Source organism: Rhynchophorus ferrugineus, unplaced genomic scaffold (assembly GCF_030347505.1).
Source record: "Rhynchophorus ferrugineus isolate W39M unplaced genomic scaffold, kcgeb_rfMv2 rfM3, whole genome shotgun sequence".
Lineage (NCBI taxonomy): Eukaryota > Metazoa > Arthropoda > Insecta > Coleoptera > Curculionidae > Rhynchophorus > Rhynchophorus ferrugineus.
The window spans coordinates 62406017-62427888 of NW_027472582.1; the positions used below are offsets into that span (position 1 = coordinate 62406017).

Sequence of the window (21872 nt, forward strand, 5' to 3'; positions counted from 1 at the left end):
CCCGCTCCAGCTGTTTATATTTGATGTATTAATTAAAAACAAATTTGTCTATCGAAAAATATTTATTAACATAATGTAGGACTTCTTAAAATAGTATTGTTCAAGCATAAATTTAACCAAACAGTAAATTTATTTTACAGCTGAATTAAAGACAAATACATTTCATGATGTTTGCCATTTCCTAACATAACTTAGAAACTTTGGATTTAAAGTAAGCCTCGCGGAAGATTGTCCGTAGAAACTGAATTGGGACTGCCTAGATGTTGAAAAACGCTGAATTGAATGAAAAATTCTCAGTCATGTACAAACAGTCGCCGGATCACTATTAACACTCACATACACAGCCCAGTCTACTCCGAACTACTACCGAAATGTTTTGTAGTGACTCAATTCCTTCAGTTTAACGAATTCTAATTCCTATCGGCCCTTGCTTTCACGCGGTAAGTAAAACTAATATTTTTTAATTAACACCGAATATAACAGAAGAGTTTCAGCTCAACATAAAATGCCATACACAGTTTATTATTTTAGTAGCATATCATGGTATAAATTTACCGACTAAAGAAACATTAAAATTGAGTAATGATAGACTAGTAGTAAAAGCATTTAAAAACTTCTCTATATTATAAACTAACCAATACTAAAAGAACGCTTTACTTTTCTATAGGATATTTTGGTTGTAATTCTGTAAAATTAAAACTAATCAATCATTTTTATATATTTATATTTTCAATATAAATTAAGCAATTCTATTGCCATATTTAAATGCCCATAGTACTTACAGTACTAATAGCACGAAGATTATGTATATCAAATAGCATATTTTTAAACAGCATTCATATTTATTGTTTAATATTCATGGTTGAATAAGAAGTTAAGGTTTACAGTGGTTCAGATATCTAGGGTAGAGGCATACTTCTCGAATGTGATACCTATTCAGCAGCCAACAGACAAATCTTTCCAAACCCAGGCCATAACCTCCATGAGGGCAAGTACCATATTTTCTTTGGTCAGTGTACCAAAAATATGGTTTCGAGTCTATGCCCTCCTTTTTATATCTACAAGTTAAAAATTATAAATATGTCACATATGTTAAAACAAAATTACCCCTCTAATAATTCATTTTCATCCCAAATCCTCATAGAGCCTCCAACAATTTCACCAACATTAGGCAAAAGGACATCAACACTTTCAGTTAATCTGACATCCTCTGGACATTTACTCATATAAAATGATTTAATGTTGGCTGGAAATCTGCAAAGCATAATTGGCTTGTTAATTTGATCAGTCATTTTCCTTTCAGGCATCTCTGGAATATCCTAGAAAATAGCAAGAAATTATAGTGTTAATTAAATATTAATAAACCGCAATAAATTTCATACTTCACCAAACTCATAAAATGACCCATCTTCTTTAGTGATATTATTTTTCTTCAAATACTCAATGGCATCAGAGTAGTTCATTCTCATGAAAGGCCTAGTTGGAACTTGGAAATTGGGATTTAATTCATAAACTATATCAGCATAAGGGGATTTAAGAACTCGATCAACTACATCACAAATTAAGTCCTCTAATCGATCTAAAAGATCGTTAAAGGTTATGAAAGGACATTCTGCCTCTACATGGGTGTATCTGAAATTTCAAAATAAGTACTTGAAAAACTCTGCTAATATACACTTACTCAGCTAAATGACGTCTGGTACGACTTTGCTCTGCTCTAAAACTCTCAGCAATACAATAGACATCTCCCATAGAAGGTAAACAAGTCTCTAAGTATAATTGTGAACTTTGAGTTAAATAAGCTTCTTCTCTAAAACATAAAACATACTTATTTAAAAATATACTTAGTCATTTGATAAGTTACCCAAAATAGTCCAATTTGAATAATGTTGATCCTCCTTCAACTTGAGTTTGTACAATAGATGGAGGTGTAACCTCACAATATCCTCTATCTAAATAATGTTCTCTAAAAATTATATGTTATCATTATAAAGACTACATAAATGATAATAAAGATAAATATAAAACTGATGTACTAACCTAAATGCTTGTAAAAGAACAGATCTCATCCTAAGAACTTTTGATGTATTTTCTCCCCTAATCATAATATGCCTATTTTCAGCTTGTACATCTGGTAAAGCTTGTTCATTAAGAACAGCATCAGCTCCACCAGCTGGTGCTACCCCAATTAGTTCCCAATAATCCACAAGAAGTTCATGCCCACCAGGTGCCTATTATTAAAATTTATTACACTGAAAATGTGAGCATAAATAATATTATATATTATTTATGCTCACAGTCTTTCCTTCAGGTACAGCCTTTAATGTACCATATAACAAAACAGAAGACTCTGTCTGAAGTATAATAGCATTATACGTTTGACAGAGCTTATCGGTTAGCACAGATTGAAGAAAGCCTGTACCATCTCTTAAGGTGATAAACATAAGGTTCTTTCCCTGTCTACGAATTCTGTGTACCCATCCATAAATCTGTACTCTTTTATCACGGCAATTTACACCTAAATGTACAATTTTTAGAGAAAATCAATTTAACACATTAACACGTTTTACCTTTAATGATCTTGATTCTTTCAGCTACAGGCAATGAAGTATCTTGTTCAATAATAACTTTTTTAGCGTCTTCCAAATTTTTTGCTCTTTTTTCAAGATCTTCCTGTTCTTTTTTATTCTGTTCAGCCTGTTTAAAATTTTCTCTAACCTAAATAAAATTAATAAAATTTACAAAAATGATCATTCTATATTTAATAACAATATGTACCCAAATTTTCTGAATTTTCTTTAATTGGGACTTTGATGCAATTTCATATGTTTTCTCTTTACCATCTACATAAATAGGTGGAAATGGCTCTGAACCAGCTTTATGCATTGCTTTTAATACTGTCTTGAAAGGTTTTTTTTCCGATCCATCTCCTGATTCGTCATTTCCATTTTTCTCAGAAGTGTAAATAGCTAAATAATTATTTAAAATTATTTTTATTTTACTAATTAAAAGGATATTTTATAAACTTACGTGTTTTTTCGCCGGACATCGTTTGCGTTTGTTCCTAGATAAAATGCAATCTTATCACGTTAGAAAACAGCCTAAAAACGTTAAGTGCAATATGTAAAGTAACAGCAATTGTCTTACGTCAATAAAATACAACTAAATGATGCAATATATTAACTATTGACTTTTAACACTAAAATAGCATAATGCAATTTTTTCTAAACGTGCTAGCTTAATAAATGTAACATGTTGCTTATTAATATAATTAAAAGTAAAATAACTGAAAAGAAAACCACCGGATATATTAAATTAATGTCTTCGTATATTAACTTAAGTTATATTTTACAATTGTTAGGTTAATTAATATTAAAATCATAGAAAACAGAGTATACGTTATATGTTATATATTGACTTGTAGTTTAGTAAAATATTATATTGTTATAAAGTAGATATATACTTATTAATTTAAAACACATGCACTTTATACGTACCTTCAAAATTATTTAGATTAGCTATTACTAGATGGCGCTTTTTGGGGCTATGCCGTCTGATCATTGTATTTGAAACCACGTGAATACATTTAAATATTTTATATATGACAATTTTTTATGACATTCTATTTAATATGTTTTGAACGGCTAATTAGAACATAATACATAGGTTGTGACAACAGATTTCATTATAAAATAATTGACACCACAACGTACCTTCATATATTTCATCCTTAAAATAAGAATATACGACTCTAATAAAGTTTAAATGTGCAAATTAGTAACATCATTAACAACATAGTTTAGGCGATTTTGCATTGCGCAACATGAAAATATTCGTTCAATTTTACTGCTTGAAGGTATCCGGACGGTAACAGTCAATTTTACATCGCATTCGTGTGTGGAAGACTGGTGGAGATAACTTAGTTGTTGATTTAACTAAGCGTCTATTAATATTCTATAATATTAATATTGACTGGAAAGTGGGTATAATGTCGAACGCGAAGAGTGATAATCGTTCAAAATTTATTAATTTCTATTTAATTGCATATAATTTTCTGCAAACGTTAGGGTGAGTTGAATATAACTTGTAAATACTTTAGTAATGTTTTATTACTTTGCAAGTCTAATCAAATAATTATTCCCTATTTATTTCGTTTTATTAATTCAGTTTTTAATAGTTATATGTTGTTTAATAAATATTTTATCCTATATTTGATTTGCCTCAAAAAAAAAACTTTTCAGGTTATGTATCATTTCAAATGTAAATAAATAAATAAGAAATTCAGGCAGTATTGTATAATCAAAATTACTATTACTAGGAACTTAAATTTAATTAACTACTAGTCATTAAATATAATAGCTAAATGTTCAGTATATACTTAAGGTATTAACTTGATTCAGTAGATTGTTAATGAGTTTCAAATAAATTGCACATTCCATTAAAATAAATATTGCATACGGAATTAGTTTTGACCCAAGATTACATAAAAATATTAGAATTATTATTTAATTATTATTCAAATTTAATTGATATTAGTCAAAATTAGTTTTCGTACATAATATTGGTATTTATATTTATTTCCTGAATTAGTTAGTATTATAAAAAGCATATATTATAAGGTTTTATTATATTAATGATAACTTCACACTTTGAGAGAAACTTTTATGTTTTATATGCAACTGTTTATTTGAACTTAACGTATCAATGCTACAGATAACCGCTTACTTTGATACAAAGAATAATATCTGAACATGAATGATTGTAATGCTTTATATAGATTTTACACAATGTTTATATAAGAATAAGTTCAACAAAATTGTAAAATATATCTGCAATAACCCACGAAGGGTATTGGGCAGCAAATCGCTAAATACTAAAATGATTACAGAATCCATGAAACGGGCGTGAGCAAAACAAGAGTATTAAATAATTTAGTTTTACAGGGATTTCAAACAATACATTAACTATTAACATATTTTTATCATCAATTTCCCATCACAGCTAAACGAACTATTCGGGTAATTTTAAAAATACACATTACATTAGAATGAAATAGAATGACTCAGAAATGAAACATCAGAAAATAAAAAACCTATTAAAATATATTATAACCATATTATTTGTAATTAAAAAATATTTAACTCAAACATTTTTGGGTCAAAGTCTTCAGGTTTATATTAGAAAAGACAAATAAAGTCGTATTTATTTTACCGTTAGAATATTTATAGCATTCCTTAGCTGGCATACTAATAGGTGATATTTTGTTAAATAATATGTATTCAAACGTATTTCTTTTAAATAAAAAATGTTAATAACCAAATGTTTTCATTTTATTATGCAGGATCAAAGTCAATAATTATCTATCATAACAAATTATCCTTTATAGTGTCACGTGTGGTAAAAAGTGATATGTGGTAGTGGTAAAAATAATTTGTCAATTCGCTTAATAATAATATAACACATTATAAAAGCTCTGTTCCATTCTTCATTTTTTATGTCATGTCACTTCAGTTATTAATTTAATTGGACAAACAAATATAACAAATTCATTAATATTTATAACATTTCACTAAACAATTCCTTTTATTTATTACTAGCTCAATTCATTATTTACGTTTACATAACTCTTTTCACCGAATGTTGGTATTAGATACGAGAGTTATACATTTTTATGTGGCTTCCTCATACGACGTAAACTATTTATATTATTGACATCTATTAACATATGACAAATGCCTAATTACTTTTTATTTATATTTTCATAGTGTTATATGTAAACAAAAAATAATTTTTATTTATATGGGTGAATAGAATGAATACTTTGATTCAGTAGCACATAGGGAAAAACGAAATATTGTTTTTTCTATATTATGGTGACGTCTCATGAAATATGTCAAATGTCAAAACGCTTTTTAATTATTTCAATTTTCATAGTGAAAAATACATACAAATAAAATAATTGAATGTTTATACAGTTTTTTTAGCTGGAAATGGTTTAGGCACGCATCAAGAACAAACAAACATTAATTACTTTTTATACATTTGATTGTATACTATGTTACGCAACCCTATATTTAACTATTTGTGTATATGTTTACATAATACATAGATTTTAATCAAATTTTGGTCAGCGATAACCTTTAAAATATTTCGATATATGGTATATTTTAATTTTGAACATTTATCGGGAGCCTGTTATCATTGACATTTATCCACTAATATATTATTATCAAAATATAAGTTTAAGGATGATAACGCATGACCTCTATTATGTACAAATCTACCTTCATGTTTAATCAAAATAACAGTAACTCACATCATCGCGATGTCGAATGTATTGCCGATCGCAACTTGCAAATTCATTTTAGAATCAGCCAATATTTTCCTTCACGTTTTATTCTAGTTAAAAAGAGATACAATGCTGTCTGCTACGTTCGAATATGTAACCGAATCAACGTACAAAATTAACCTGGTTGTTAAACCTCTGAAAAATTCTTCAAAAAATAATTGATTTTAATTACAGGTTATAAACCGGCAAACCTTTTGGTGCTTCGCTTGTTTTAATAAATTTCAAATCGTTGCTTATTATTACTCTGATCGAAAAGGAATGAGATAATAGATGCATTAGATGTACTCCATTTATTTATTTCTGATATTTGCTGACTAAAACGATAGTTTTATGGATTAACAATTACAATTTACAAGAATGTTACATTATTTAGAATAGAATTTTGTTATATATCAAAGCCAAAATGAGTTAAAAGTTGATGTGGCAACATTGTGACGTCATAACTTTAGATGACCTGAGTTCACTGTTTTATTGATCGGACTATATTTATTCGGCATTTCATTTCCAAAACGACAAAGTGTTTAATGTATTGCCTGTCGCAATTTGTAAAATCGTTCTAGAATCAGATAATTTTCCTTCTCATTTTATTCTAGTTAAAAAGAGACGCAATGCTGTCCGATAAGTCCGAGCCCTTAAATGATCGAGCCTGTCAAAGTCGTCCGGTTATCAAACGTATGCAAAATTCTTGAAAACAATAGTGATAAGAGGTTATAACTCTAATCTCATAAATTTAGATGACCTGAATTCACTGTTTTATTGATCGAACTATATTTATTCGGCATTTCATTTTCAAAACGTTTTATTTGAGCTTTTAGATTTATTTTTATGTAACAAATATGCCTCGGCCGTTATCATTATAACACTGAAATAATGATTTTATTAATCAACACCATTTAGAACAACAGTTGATATTAATGTCATTTTCAGGTGGACTTTGATCTTCATTAAACTGTTATTATACTACACCCAATCGGGAAATGAGTCATTGTATGATGTAGTGAAATATCCGCTCTTTATATTCCAAAATGCGGCAGTTTTGGAAGTGTTTCATGCCATAGCTCGAATTGTGTCCAGCAACCCTGTAATGACAGCTTTTCAGGTAATGTCGACGAATTAGGGATTCATTGAGGTATGCTGTCTTGCATCTCTTACAAGTCTTATCTTGTCTTGATAATTATGAAATGTATTTAAAATACAAGACAACTTTTATTTTACTTTAAAAAAGTATTATTATTATTTTATGGCGCATTTCTATCTATTAGAAAACAGACCAGCCCCATCTCACTCGTTACACTACTCAGTCTTAAAGTACATGCGTGATATAACTTACAGGAATCGCATGTTTCTATGTATATTATTTAATAATATTGTATAAAATGAAATCAAACTCAGCCTTGAATATAATGGCGCACCATTATCATAAATTAAACGGCATCTCGATGTTAATAACATGTAAAATACTAAAAATGATCATTAAAAAGTCTACACTGTCATTTTTCCTGATTGTCTCTTCAACATAAAAATAAAAATTTAGTTAATTTTTTTATATAGATTTAAATTTGCACTGACAGAAAAAAAGTAAAATGTAGAACAAAACTTTGATCTTATAATTTTCCTACTTTCCATATATAATAAAAAATTATTTTTAATATTTATTATTAAATATTTGATCAAATTAAAGGTCACGAATTATTACCGCCATAAAAAAAAACAATCGTTTATATATAATATAAAAATATGGGTTAGTTATTAATTTTGGTTAAATTTAATCTCAGGTATTAAACAATGCAAATAATTTCGAAAATCTAATTTGATATTGGACCAAATCCAATATATCAGATCCTTGTGTACATTTGGATTAGCTTTATCTATTGGTAAAAATACGAAGAGTCAATTTAAACAGCCTAACCTAACCGCTAAACTTGAAGGTTTTGACATTTCTCTATGTAAAATAACGGTTTCCCATTGAGTTATTATACTTAGTGTATAGTCTGTCCAAAGTTGCCATAAACATACGTCATCAAAATGTTTAATGTATTGCCTGTCGCAATTTGTAAATTAGTTTTAGAATCAGACAATATTTTCCTTCTCATTTTATTCTTGTTAAAGGCACAATGCTGTCTGATAAGTTCGAGCACGTAAACGATCGAGTCTATCAAAGTCGTCCAGTTATCCAACGTATGCAAAACTCTTGAAAACAATAGTGATAAGAGTAGGTTATAACTCTAATCTATAAACTATTGTGGCTGTATAATTAATTGTAGTTTTTAGATGTAATATAATGTTAAAATAAAAATTATATTTAATTTATATTATATAATAAATTTAATATTATATAATAAAAAATAATTATATTTTATAACATTTTTGTTCCATTATTTTATTTAGATTAGAATTTTGTTATAGGTCAAAATAAACTAAAACTCAGAGTTGATGTGGCAACATTGCATCGTTTTAACGCCATAAATTGAGATGACGTATGTTCACACCAACTTTGGATAGACTATATACAGACAGAAATGCTCAAAATTTATTACAATTGTTGTTTGATTTGAATTCTGCAGCCAAACCCCATCAAACATTTTTTGAATTTTTGATTATCCTGCACCATTATATCCCAATTATAGGTTTTAGTTTGTGGCAAAGAATGGTCTGGAGAGCCACAACATGAAAAGACATTTAATTGTAAAAGTGATTAATTACAAAAGTGAGTGACGAAAACTCAGCTCACACTTTCAAATACATTGTAGACAGCTTAGCAGTTTATTCAACTGTTTCCAGGCATCAAGATGAGAAAGATGGCTGTTTCGGGAGAAGGTCAAAGGAGGTAAAATGCTACACGAGTTAAAAATGCTATCATGTTTGTATTGTCACTGGCGATGAAAAGTTGATTTACTACGACAATCCCAATGCAAAAATCGGGTAGTCCGAGAGACCCATCTACACGACGCCGAAACGAAATATTCATGGCCATAAAGACAAATGTTCGATATCTACCGACGTCAATTGAACGACGTAATTTTACAAAAAAGACCATCATTAGCGTCTTCTGATCACTCCGTTCATCAATCCAGTTGGTGTGTATTTGATGATACATTTTGTTTCAGATAGTATCAACACTTTTAAAACGAAAAATTATCAGAGTAATAATACGAAATGGCTAGAAATATGTACCAAAATCAACGAATTATGTTCTCCCAAAAATATATATTTTTATTATTATCAACTTTACAATTTAAAAATCAGAAGTAAAATAATTAGCCATTAAATTTAAAAATAAAATTGTTGGCGAACGAATAGATCGAATATAGGTGTAAGACGACACGTTTTAGCTTTGCTATTTAGTTCTAATTGTTTTAAACGCTTGAAAGTTACACACCAATTAAAGCTATTAAAGTATAATTTTTAGGTTGCTTCAAGAGTAGTTCTAGTATGTGGTGTGTTACTGTTATCTGAAACTTCCAGACTAGGAATTGGTCTGCCAATGGCATTATTTGCGTGGTCAATTACAGAGATCATACGATACTCAAATTATACCTTCCAGTTAGTCAACAGTGTTCCGTATCCTTTAAAATATTTACGGTAAGTTTAAAGATCAACATAAAGTACCAGTCGATAAAGCATCTGGAAGATATCATCAGAAATAATTTTTCTTTACATCAAATTACACATGTGTGTTGACACATGTGTGTTGACACATGATGAAACTATTGCAGTTGATTGTATGAACGTTGAAGATACCAAAGTATATATATATATATATATTTGTTTCACTTACACATAAGCCGTGTGCAATGAAAAAGCAAACAATTGGATTTTTTAAAATCTTAATTTAAGAATAATAACCGTACGCAATATTAGCATACAATAGTCTTCAAACAATATAGGAATGTTAATGTTAATACTTTGAACTTATGTACATTAATCAGCAATAATGGTAAAATACACATACAAAAATTTACTTTTTCTGTACCATCGGATTTAATTTCATATAATTTTAAATTACTATAGTTTTAAATTGATTGTAATGATAATATATACATTTAAAAAGTACTTAAACAATTAGTCAATTATTGTAAATTACTAACAGCAATAGTGCGGACAATTTGTTCAATTTTTTGCGCGTAAAATAAATCAAACTTAAATAATTTTTTTTCTAAAAGCTTTAGCTATAGATAATTTTGAAATATTCTAATCCGTTATTGTACTTAAATGATATTCCAAATTATTTTTAGGTATACCACTTTTATAGTACTCTATCCAATTGGAGTAACTGGCGAATTGCTTTGTTTATGGTGGGCTCAAAAAGAAATTGGGGAAAATAATCAATACAGCATTGATATGCCAAATAAATACAATTTCATTTTTAATTATCAGCATTTACTGTGGTTCATTATGGTTTTGTACATTCCACGTATGTATTTGATAAAAGCACTTTTGGTCAAAAATATAGTGTATTATATTAAATCTATAATATTTTTGCCGTTTTTATTATCAATCCAGTTATTTTTAAATGACCTGTGTAGATAATGTAGAACTGCATTTTAAAATTTCACTTTGACAAACAGTTTGATGAAAGTGAGAAATTTTCTAGTTTATCTTCGAGATATCGTCGATTTATGGCTCAGTAGCATTTTATAGGATAGCTGAATAAGGGTCTACATGGACATTATTCTATTAAAATAACATTAGAACAGCTTTAGAAATATATAACAACATACACTTATCAGTGGTCAACATAATATTAGAGAAAATGTGCTTACTTTACAAAAAAAATTCTGTAACAATTTTTAGATGTTAAGAAAATGTGTAAATACTACACAGGACATTTTGAAAAACACAAAACTTAAACCAAAGCAATATTTTTGTCCAACAGTGCATATATGAACATAAAAATAACTTACATTTTTTTAAAATTAATAATAGTCAATACCTATACACTTAAATATTTATATCAATACTAGTATGGAAACACCTACATTCTAAGATGTTTTATATGGTTGTTTGTTTTTCAGAATTTCCTCAACTGTTTCTGTATATGTGCAACCAAAGAAAGAAAGCACTTTCCAAAGTGAAAACAACATGAAGAAAAAAGACTGAGATAAAAACAAATGGCAGATAGTATAGTATAATTTTTATTTTTTAGCTGTACTGTATGAAAAAATAATATACAAATATAAATGTGGCTTAATTAATATAAAATGTTATTGTATATTACTGATAATATTCTGAACCTTCCTTGAGTAACGGCTTCTAGATTCATTCAATGCCCTATCTAATTCATTTGTTAAATGCAGAAGATTGGTTGGATCAGTTTGAAAAAGATGCCTTTTTATATTTAGATTTGAGTTATTTGTATTTGGCGATTTTAAAGATAATTCCATTAAGACTAAAGGTGTTACTTGTTCTAGTAATGATCTGCTAGACAACTAAAAATAATAAGTGATTTAAAATAAGTCTTTAATTCATAATACTATGATATTATTGTATTATGAAATGAGTATTATTCCAGATATTAAATTCATAATTATGAGATCATATAAAGAGAATTTAAATAAGAGACAGGTACATACATTCAACAATATCATGGTTGAACAAAACAAGTTTGTGACAACTTACTTACACTCCAGGAATGTTTATTTGTGATTATTTATAGGCAAGTTTATAGAACCTGACATGAAATACTCATCTTAGCCTTGAAGTAACCAAGATAGACAACAAGAACCCCTTAAAATGATTGTTTTGATTGCTCATTACTTGGTAGTGTAAATTGCCAAAGATCACAGTAGATCAAATCTTTAAGAATTCCAGAAATCTGATGTGACTTAAAACCATATTAAATAAGGATAATAACAGATAACACTACAATATTATGAACCAATAGACAAAAAAGTGAACTTTTATTTTATTACTCATACGAACCCATATTGACTGAAGTGAATTATTCCTTGTTAGATTTGCTCTTCTTGCCTATAAATAACTAAATAAATTAAAAAATGTTCAATACCATAATGCCTACTAGAAATTATTTTTGAGTCTATTTTTTGAAAACTGGTTATATAGTAACAAGGAAGAAGAAATAAATCATAATCCAGTCATATTCTAGCAAGACATAGATAACTAATAGACAAAGCAAAATGGTTATAAAACCCAAAATCTTTAGAAATATTTTAAAGATATTCCATACTTGCACTTCAAATCTCCATTGTAAATCATGGTAGTGTGGTTCGTTTAAAACAGAATCATCTAACTTTTCCACATCTCCCTTAATTGATTGATAAAACTGACTAATAACAGATACTTGTTCTTCAGTAAACCCTAAAGCTAATGCTGAATCTTCAAAATCATGATCACTAATCTGAAATCCATTATAACATACATTTATAACAATGTAATTATTAGAAAATATAAAATATACCTTTTGTTTACTAGCTAAATGTACTAGATGAACCAAACCATAAATACAGTTTTCTATCACATCCACACTAACAGATAATTTCTCTGCTGCAGAAGTGTATCTTTTCTTATTTGGTCCTGAATTTAAAAACTGCGATGTTAACTTACAAAAATCTGCAACAACTTCAAGATCAAATGAATTAACAGATTTTGTATTAAAATTTAAAAGTTTATATACCTGACTTCGGTTGGGATGATAACACATTTAAGTGCTTCTTATGATGGGTACTTACTGATAATAACATTGCTCTGCAAAAATTGTATTAACAATATATTAACAATGTTATTAAAAACTGGCGTCCTTTGTTCTATTACGAATGACAGGTTCTATTAGGGCTGTTGAGAAATATCGTATCCTAAAATAGCAATGTATCGATATTTTTTGCAGATCAAATAATAATACTCTTATTCATATCTTTTCACCGATCATATATAATATAGACCACAACCCTCAAAATTTTTTATGTTCAATTAATCGAATAATAAGAATTTTAAATTTTTTAATTTTAAAATAGATTTTTTAAAATAGATCAGTTCATTATTTAAAACGAGATATTTTTAGTTGCGCTTACAAAATATGAATATAGGTTCTAAAATCGCAACTAAAAGATTGAATGTAATGTCGATAGTAAAATGTATAATCAGTCGGACTAATTAGGAATAACAGCAACTGTGAAAAATATAGAATTTTTTTAAAATTTCGATATATTGGCGAAAACAACCATACTGATATTCTTTGCAATATATATTAACATTTTTAAAATATCTTTACAATTAAATTCAAACATTTACTAAACTTTTAAAATATTAATTTATTAGAATTATTAAAAATAATTAAATGTTTTTTATTTAAATATTTATATTTTAAAATATTTAATTTTTTTGAAAAAATATCGAAAAATACTATTTAACAAAAATATCGATATATCGGTAAAAAAATCGATATTTTTTTCGAAAGATTTCGTTATTTTTTGGGCATCCCTATAACTAATTAATAAACAGTCGATATTTCCCAATGCTAGTTAAAGTCCCTATTAGGGATTTTACTGTTATAAAGTTTCCTATTATTACATATAAATTTGGGAAAGTCCTGTAGTAATAAAAATAAACTTCTAGTACTTCTAGATATCCCATAAATATTGCGGTCTGTGTGCTCATACAGTTATAAAATGAGTTTCGCAAAGTGGAAAAGTGATTTATTGCAGAATACTCTTATCATATCAGATAAACCATCGTGTAAAAGAATAATTGACATTATAAATAATAAGAAAAAGCATCTCTTAAATCAGCCTGTTGAAAATTCAAATCAAAGTCCATATGCTATTAATAAGCTTGTTATAGGAATAGATTGTGAAGGTGTAAATTTAGGCATTCGAGGAAAGTTAACACTTATTCAGATGGCCTTTGAAGATGAAATATATATCTTTGATGTGTTAAAATATCCCAATGTAATAGATTTTGGTTTAAGAAAAATTTTAGAAGACAAAGATATTGTTAAAGTTATTCATAGTTGCAACAATGATATTTTAGCAATTTATGATAAATTTAAAATAATATTGAAGAATGTATTTGATATACAATTAGCACATAACATTCTTATGAAACAAATTAATGGCGTACGACAAAGACCAGAAGGCTTAAATACAATATTGGATTATTATGGAATTCCGAAGAATCTTTTGAAAGACAAAATTAAAGACATTTATAAAAAAGATCAAAAATATTGGGCAAAAAGGCCTCTCACAGAGGAAATGATGTTATATGCTGCTGCTGATGTAAAAAGTTTGACAGATCCAAGGTTATATAAGAAAATGATTCATGAATTAAGTGCTAAAAATATAAAGTTATTAGCACGACTCTGCCTTAAAAAAACACTTGTTAAAAACCGTAATGGGAAGAGGAACAGACCAGTTAAGCAACATTATCATAAGTTCCAAGAGTCCCAGTCTTATAGAAATGATGGGTATCATCAGAGAAATAGATCCCACCATGGAAGAAGATTTTTTTGAAGAATCTCTATAAATGCCACATTTTACTACACTACTTTGTTTTCTGACTTTATCACATACATTAATATATGCTTTTTATCTATATAACTAATAAATGGTAATGTGGGAATGTTACATTTTTAAATTTAATTAAAAAATAAATTTGAATTTAATAATAAAAGTATTTCTTTAATTTAAAATTTCCCTACTTTTTTTGTAACATTATTGTTTATTGAAATATTAGTTTTCTGTAGAAAAAATGTTTTGTAAAGTTACTTCCAGTTGTATGTAGTTATGTAGATGAGTTACAAAGTTTTATTGCAAGTTAGAGATATTTGTATTTACCATCATAAAACGCACAAGGCAAAAGAAATCAATCTAGCTAGCTTGATAATGATTACTACTTCCTATTGCCAAGTATTATCTCTCATAGTCTAGTGTTGTAAAATTCTATGGATCCTTATCAACCTAAAAAACCAAAGTTAATCCTCTAATTTTAAGTTTTTGCCACCCTGTGCGAACATCATATAACTATTAAAAACCATTTTACCTTAAATCGTAGTCCTGGAATTATCACCCCCAAAGAATCTAATTCTGTCATACGTACAGAAATTTGAATCCGCGACGTTGCCAGTTCTCGCCAATTATACATATATTTAGAGAATTTAATATAGTGGCTAGTCAAAAAACTAGCGACTAAAAATAATAATTACTATTTTCAGTCAAATGCACGTTTCCACTGTTTTATAGAATTCGTGATATCAGACGAAGATATACGAACCCTTTCCTGTATAAATTGTGAGAGAGGAGAGGACGAAGATAATTTCTTGGTGCAGGTAATTTTATATGTACTTATATTTTCATGACATTCATTACAATTCAAGACATAATTAAAAATAATCGCATAATCACTACTATGGTTTTTTCAAATAAAGTAAATGCTTTATTTATTACTGAACGTAAATATTTTTAACAAAAATCGAGAGAGTAATCAAAAGATTACCTATTTATCATTCCCAATTTTAATTTTTTAACTTTTTACCCTATTACATTAACAAACTTGAAAAATATCGTACCAAATTCTATAATATTAATGTACAATATATTGTTAATTATAAGTAAACTACCAAAAAAAAATCATAAAACTACATATATTACATATAAATCTATGTAAGCATAAATTGGGTACATTTTTGTCAAGGTCGCAGCTAGGACGACAGAGCCAGAACGTTAAAAATCAGTCGAATGAAATTAGTAGAACAAAAAATAGTAAAAGTACACGACATAAACAGTCGATAGTAAATAGTAACAAAATCAGTCGGACCGAAATTAGCGAATGAAAACAATCACTAGTCGACTGAAACAGTCACTAGTAAGAAGTAATAAAATCAAGCGAACCAACAATAGCGACTGGAACAGTCGATAGTAAAAAGTAGTTAATTACTAAACAGTCGATAATGCATTTCAATCGATAGTTCTAAATAACTAATAAATAGAATAAATTTTACAAATTATCCTAAAATTTTCCTTGAAACTCAAGTTAATTTTTTGGTACCATTTTCATCTCCTATAATATAAGAAATGTAATATAAAGAAGCGTATATAATTATATTTAATTTTCAAAGGAAACATTACAGTAACTGGAATAACTGGATATATTGGAAGATATATTCTATAATATAATAAATGTAACATGATGAATTTTTTATAAACATATTTAATTTTAAAATAATTTTGAAAGGAAAAAGAAAACAACGTGTAAGATTTATAACCACACAATAATATATTTATAAAATTACACACACGTGAAGTGTTCAGTGTTCGATATCTCATCATCTTCGATTACATTTTTCAATAAAATGTTTGCTGAATATGTGTACAAATCAATAAGTCTAATCTCTCCAAATTATCACTGCCCTAATTATATCGGATTCTATTTAAACTAGCATTCATTGGAATTTTAGATATAGTCATTTTCAATCTCATTTTAATAGAATCAACTTATTCAAGCCATTTTCATATCCTACATTGTGTTTTAATGTTTTCACATTCCCTTCCCTTTTGTATCAGTTTTATACTAGCTGGACAATCAAAATTTGCCCTGGTACTTTCTCGGAGTTTTGAGTACCTCTCACCCTTTGATAAGCTTATAAATTCATGATCGATTACGCTCGAATTTAAAAGTGGTTTTTTTTGCCAAAGTAGCAACCCATAATTTTAAGAAATGACGATTTAATGGTTCTTTATATATTATTTGTCTACACCTAAAAAGCTTAAAGCGAGTCAAACTTCAATGTTTTTTGTTGAATTTTAATGTTGCGGTTTTACTCTGTATGATCAACATACTAGGATTTTGTAAAGAACATTGTGTGATATTGCTGAACTATTACTTTCGCAACGTCAATTATGCATAAAATATAATCAATCAAATTCCAATTTGCAAAATTAAAGTTTACATGTATCTTCTCGTCTCTTTATGTTAGAAGTGTATATCCATTTATACAAAAAACAAATATAAACTATTAGTAACTAAATAATATAACAAACTAACTTAATGTAACAAAACAAAAATGGAAGCCATAGTTATTGGATTGGATTCTACCAGTTTATTCTAAGATCCTACCTCTCTACCCAAAGACTGCCTTAATTATTCTTCAGTTGTTCAAAAGAAACAAACATCTTCTAGTACTATCCCTATACCCGCAGAAAGTGTTCGATCACCCGAATGGCAACGTGATTATAAGTACCCCACCGAGAAACTATTCTATGGCCTCACAAGATCCTAAACTTCCACTTTACCATCTGCTTATTTATTAACGAGAATCCATACAGACTCCCTCGCCACAGAGGCCTTCAGTAGGACTTCTCTAGAGCAGCCCACCAGGTATCTTGAGGCTAGGACTATCAAGCTCTATAGTGTTAGTAATCACTTCTTCACCACCTTTCCCATTACCCCTAGGCTGCTTCCATACAGTGAAACTGAATTGGTTAAAACCAGGCTACTGCCATTCACACCAAGGCCAAAAAAGTAGATTAGGGTGCTCACAAACCCTTAGTCAAAACTATTACAATTAACTATGAAATGCTTTGAGAAACATTCCTTCGTGTATGCCTAGAACAACCATTGCGGTTTAAGAGTATATAGAAAACTAATTTATAGAAATAACAACTCTGTTACAAAATGAGGAAATAAAACAATGAATAAGTTTTATATTTTATTTAATATATATATTTCAAAACTCCAATAATGTACAAAAAATATTTGTGTAATTAAATAATGTTTTCGTCTGTTAATTTGTTCATTCATTTTTAAAAATTTAGTGGTTTTGAGAGGAGGAGGGTAATTGACAGTACAATAATCAAGTATGAATGCTATTTTTCTAAAATAATTCCTAGGATCAACCCTAGCAACAGTAACATGGCGGTTGCCTATCACAATGTCCAACAAAAAACGACTCTTTCAAATAACATACTTTAAATTATGTATAAAATATTAACAGTTACTATTTTAAAAAATGTTTGGTAATGCGTAGCTAGCTCAACGTTCATTAAAATGAAGGGGAAGACGACACAACAAAATAACTTTGCATTGAACAGGACATCCTAAAACCCTTTGGAGATCATTACTTAATATATTTACTCTGAACTGAAATGAATCGAGGTTCGTTTAAGATATCTTGATCAATATGGTCGCCCAGTTCGGATACCATGTTTCTTTTAAAACAAGCTTAGTAATAAAATATAATAGTATTTATAAATATTAATGTCATAACTATGTACAATTGCACTCGAGCCCAGAAGGCTTTTCATACGCTTCGCATTACCCAATCAAACATATTATACAAGCAATGTGTAATGCACTTTCGATACAGCTAACCTGTCTAGATTACAGCCTGCGGTACGTAACCCATGAGGTACCTAGTAGAATATCTTTCTGTATATTTATGTACATCTTTCTTTGACAGATAAGGTGTAAATAATAACCTAACTTAGGATTACTCCTAGGGTTAAATACAATGATAAATATCATAGAACAAGTGTTTTAGTTGACTCTGCCGAAATACGGAAAATACAATCACATATGAGCAATATTATGGTCGACAACAAGTTCACGTATACACGACATCTTTGGTTCACATATACTATAAACAATAAAGTAACATTTCATAGCTTGCTTCTTAACAGTAGAAGTTTATATCTGGATACATAGACAGATTCTTGCTAAAACACATGTTTAACATCAAAGACTTTCCAATTATCGTGACTGATTATTTACTTTGCTCAGATAACAACTGTTGTAGCAATGATGTTTTGGTATCACCTGGCCGTCCTTCCTCCATAGTAGCCTGAAAATATGAATCAAGCATTAGTTTTTTCTACGAGAACTTTTATATGCATGCTAGTGTGCTTTACAACAGAATTTGAGAGTGCATAATTATGGTTTATTTATATTTCCTTGTGTTCATATACATCCACAAAATTATTTTAAACAAAATAAATACAATTTTACAATGTTTTTTCTCTAAAAAAATTAGAACACAAAAAAAACAAATATTCAACTAGATTTTAAATAAGCAATTATTTTATTTTGAAAAGAACTTCTTTGACCATGTTGTTCATTATACCAGTACCTGAAGATGAATGCATTACTATTAAGTCAATAGTATTACCACACGTCAAAAGAATTCTCCGTAAGACGTGTTGGTTAAGCCCCCAAACAACACACTAAAGATCGCAGCGATTCCAAAAATAGGGATTATTACGGTTTAGTGCATACCTCTAAAAATGATTTAAAAAATCAAATGACCGCTATGTTATTAATACAATACCGGAAAACAGGTTTGTTATTTACTGTTACATATTATTTACTAGTTACATGATATGCAGGCGTGTTAGTAAACAGCAAAAGCAAATTAAGCCAAATGGGTTTAAAGATAAGAATATATCGAAATTTAGCTTTACTTTTTTTTTGAAGTAATATCTTTAAAACCACTCTGTACATATTGTAGAAGCGTGTAGCTTACCCTGGATGTGGCCTGCTGCGGAGACATTGAGTTCATTTCTGACCCCATCGCACCCCAAAGTTTCGGGCTTTCACTCGCACCTGTACGCAACAATGACGTCATTGTACGCTACCCCAACAGAAACAACCTCAATACTTCTTAGAATATCTTCTTATGAAAATATCCATTTGAATTTCGAACTTTTAAAACATCATTTTGCTGATTCATCATCAAAACTGATTCACGAACAAACTTATTAGAAATGACAACATATAACATGTATCGTTTTAAGCAAAATGTGAATAATTGTTAGAAATGCATAAATTATATTAAACTTACGCTAAGTAACAGTATTGAGATTGTTTTCAGTCCCATCATAGTATTTTAGTTGTAGAAACTGAAAGATATTTATTGGGAGGGGTGTGGAATAAAGAGTGAGACTTGATTTAAAAATTTCCGTTGTAATCAACATAAAAAAGAACTATAATAGGACATCTCATCTCATCTTATTACCCATTTCTATTTTTTATAAATCGGTAAAATAATATAGATACGTATAAAACCCATATAGTTAAAATAAAGGTATAACCCCATATTGACATTTAAGATGTGCAATTTGTTAGTAAAGTTAATGTACATTTGATGTGATTATTTATACACCATTACTTGGTTTGTGTAGAGAGTTGAAAATTTATATATATGTTTTTATATAAATATATGATTTATATAAAAACTATATACTATATATATTCATGTTACTAACACCAAACAAATACCCAGATACTTTCAGTAACATATGTACAATATATAATCTCATCACGGTTCAAATAAAATTTAAGTACTTTTTTTATAATGAATGATAATAACCCCTCCCATATTTCTTTAAAAATCTTACTATTAAAATATTTAGTATTAAGTATTTAGTGATATATAATACAGGAAAACCATTACTCAAAACGAATGAAGAAAATCTATTTGTTCCTTTATTAGTAAGATTTTTATATCTCATCCAGAAATATATTATTGGGAAATATTCTTACCGGACGCCATTTCAAAACTGATCCCCAAACTCTCCAGATCAACCGATTGGGGTTGTCCCATTTGTTGAAGCTGTTGGTTTTGAGTGGGTCCTCGAGGAGTTGCTGTCGGTTGAGCTTGTGCAGTCCGAGCACCTACCACGGCGCGCAGTTCCTGTCTTACGAATTCAGACGTGGGATTTCCGCCAGCGACACCTGCTAGAAAAATTAAGTATTATTTGTATTCCATTTTAATGGTTTAGATCAAGAACATTCAAAATATTACATAATTATTACACTGAATTCTATACCACAGCTCAACATGCACCAACAAAACTGAAGTCGATTGTTATATAACAGACATGCATATAAATAGTGAGAGCGAATATGCTGCTTTAGTATTTACATTAGTTTTAAATTATCTCCGTGTTTGCTTAAACATAGTAACAAAGTAGGTTTTTTTTTTTAATTTTAGTATTGTGTTTTTTTATTAGCAATTATATAAGTAACATGAAAAGCAAACACAATGGAAAACAAACATTTTGACATAACTAGTGTGTGAACAATATATACAAAAGTCAGGTTATTATAACTTATTAAGCTTTACAAAATAAAATGTGGAAATTATAGGTTAATTTTTGATGTACTGACTTTTGCAGAATAAGTGCATGGTAGGCAATGTACGCGTGGTGGTACATCATCTATTTACATATCACAAATGGTAGATAAAGGAAAGGACACATTGAAGATGGTTGGAGGAGGAAGGAATATATACCCAGTGAATTATTTATTTTAAACACATAATGATTTGTGAACACAAGTAAATGCGCTAGCCCAATCAGAAAAATAAATTAATTAAAATATTAGTTTTAACTAAAACAAATTATTATAAGTTAAATGCTGAATTTATGAAAAATATCACTGCCTAAGGGTTATTTGTCAACTGATACAAAATTGAATTCATTTAATTTTAGTTTTAATGATTGGACTTGGTGAATGATTGTTAGATACAGGGCAGTAGTGCCGATGAATGAAACTGTGATATATGCTGTGATAAATA

The 21872-nt window shown here is 28.6% G+C and overlaps 4 protein-coding genes across 28 annotated transcripts in view; 1 reads left to right on the forward strand and 3 right to left on the reverse strand.

The window, feature by feature from the left end:
- Window positions 1–707: 707 nt before the first annotated feature.
- On the reverse strand, window positions 708–3869 carry LOC143193149 (asparagine--tRNA ligase, cytoplasmic). Of its 4 annotated transcripts, XM_076399139.1 has the most exons (12): window positions 3714–3869; window positions 3498–3644; window positions 3031–3101; window positions 2779–2969; window positions 2571–2718; window positions 2298–2518; window positions 2041–2231; window positions 1865–1966; window positions 1682–1810; window positions 1383–1632; window positions 1108–1319; window positions 708–1058 (listed from the first exon to the last, which is right to left on the reverse strand). In XM_076399139.1, exons 3-12 carry the CDS (start codon window positions 3047–3049, stop codon window positions 875–877), a joined length of 1647 nt encoding a protein of 548 aa, XP_076255254.1. In that variant the 5' UTR covers window positions 3050–3101; window positions 3498–3644; window positions 3714–3869; the 3' UTR covers window positions 708–874. The 4 variants fall into 4 exon arrangements, with proteins under 4 accessions (XP_076255254.1, XP_076255256.1, XP_076255255.1 ...); XM_076399141.1 differs by lacking the exon at window positions 3498–3644 and having other exon boundaries at window positions 3714–3831; XM_076399140.1 differs by lacking the exons at window positions 3498–3644; window positions 3714–3869 and adding an exon at window positions 3464–3490.
- Hacd1 (3-hydroxyacyl-CoA dehydratase 1) lies at window positions 3780–11551 on the forward strand. The gene is made up of 5 exons (XM_076399142.1): window positions 3780–4068; window positions 7277–7448; window positions 9759–9931; window positions 10585–10763; window positions 11365–11551. Exons 1-5 carry the CDS (start codon window positions 3989–3991, stop codon window positions 11433–11435), a joined length of 675 nt encoding a protein of 224 aa, XP_076255257.1. The 5' UTR covers window positions 3780–3988; the 3' UTR covers window positions 11436–11551.
- On the reverse strand, window positions 11467–15239 carry LOC143193152 (COMM domain-containing protein 2). Of its 2 annotated transcripts, XM_076399144.1 has the most exons (6): window positions 15139–15239; window positions 12984–13161; window positions 12768–12928; window positions 12537–12707; window positions 12272–12319; window positions 11990–12211 (listed from the first exon to the last, which is right to left on the reverse strand). In XM_076399144.1, exons 2-6 carry the CDS (start codon window positions 13048–13050, stop codon window positions 12140–12142), a joined length of 519 nt encoding a protein of 172 aa, XP_076255259.1. In that variant the 5' UTR covers window positions 13051–13161; window positions 15139–15239; the 3' UTR covers window positions 11990–12139. The 2 variants fall into 2 exon arrangements, with proteins under 2 accessions (XP_076255258.1, XP_076255259.1); XM_076399143.1 differs by lacking the exons at window positions 11990–12211; window positions 12272–12319 and adding an exon at window positions 11467–11778 and having other exon boundaries at window positions 15139–15210.
- A 2756-nt stretch (window positions 15240–17995) lies between these two features.
- tai (basic helix-loop-helix family member taiman) overlaps window positions 17996–21872 on the reverse strand; it is a 693988-nt gene continuing 690111 nt past the window's right edge. For 12 of the 21 annotated variants that reach the window (XM_076399151.1, XM_076399152.1, XM_076399153.1 and 9 more), the window contains 3 exons: window positions 20837–21031; window positions 19818–19897; window positions 17996–19139 (listed from right to left, as the gene is read on the reverse strand). In XM_076399151.1, coding sequence (XP_076255266.1) covers window positions 19062–19139; window positions 19818–19897; window positions 20837–21031 — 353 coding nt within the window. In that variant the 3' untranslated portion in view covers window positions 17996–19061. Of the gene's footprint in view, window positions 19140–19424; window positions 19573–19817; window positions 19898–20836; window positions 21032–21872 lie in introns of all 21 variants that reach the window. The other 9 variants (XM_076399164.1, XM_076399149.1, XM_076399162.1 and 6 more) reach the window with 4 other exon arrangements.

Excerpts from the sequence above, each read along its gene's own strand:
- LOC143193152 (XM_076399143.1), bottom strand. The coding sequence starts at position 13,050 with ATGTTATTATCAGTAAGTACCCATCATAAGAAGCACTTAAATGTGTTA. Across the intron at positions 12,929-12,983 it reads ATCATCCCAACCGAAGTCAG|TTGTTGCAGATTTTTGTAAG; the intron begins GTATATAAACTT and ends TTGATCTTGAAG. Across the intron at positions 11,779-12,536 it reads AATGGAGATTTGAAGTGCAA|TTGTCTAGCAGATCATTACT; the intron begins GTATGGAATATC and ends TATTATTTTTAG.
- LOC143193149 (XM_076399139.1), bottom strand. Across the intron at positions 2,719-2,778 it reads AGAAAATTCAGAAAATTTGG|GTTAGAGAAAATTTTAAACA; the intron begins GTACATATTGTT and ends AATTTTATTTAG. Across the intron at positions 1,633-1,681 it reads ACCAGACGTCATTTAGCTGA|ATACACCCATGTAGAGGCAG; the intron begins GTAAGTGTATAT and ends TTGAAATTTCAG.
- Hacd1 (XM_076399142.1), top strand. The coding sequence starts at position 3,989 with ATGTCGAACGCGAAGAGTGATAATCGTTCAAAATTTATTAATTTCTAT. Across the intron at positions 4,069-7,276 it reads AATTTTCTGCAAACGTTAGG|GTGGACTTTGATCTTCATTA; the intron begins GTGAGTTGAATA and ends TGTCATTTTCAG. Across the intron at positions 10,764-11,364 it reads TATGGTTTTGTACATTCCAC|AATTTCCTCAACTGTTTCTG; the intron begins GTATGTATTTGA and ends TTTGTTTTTCAG.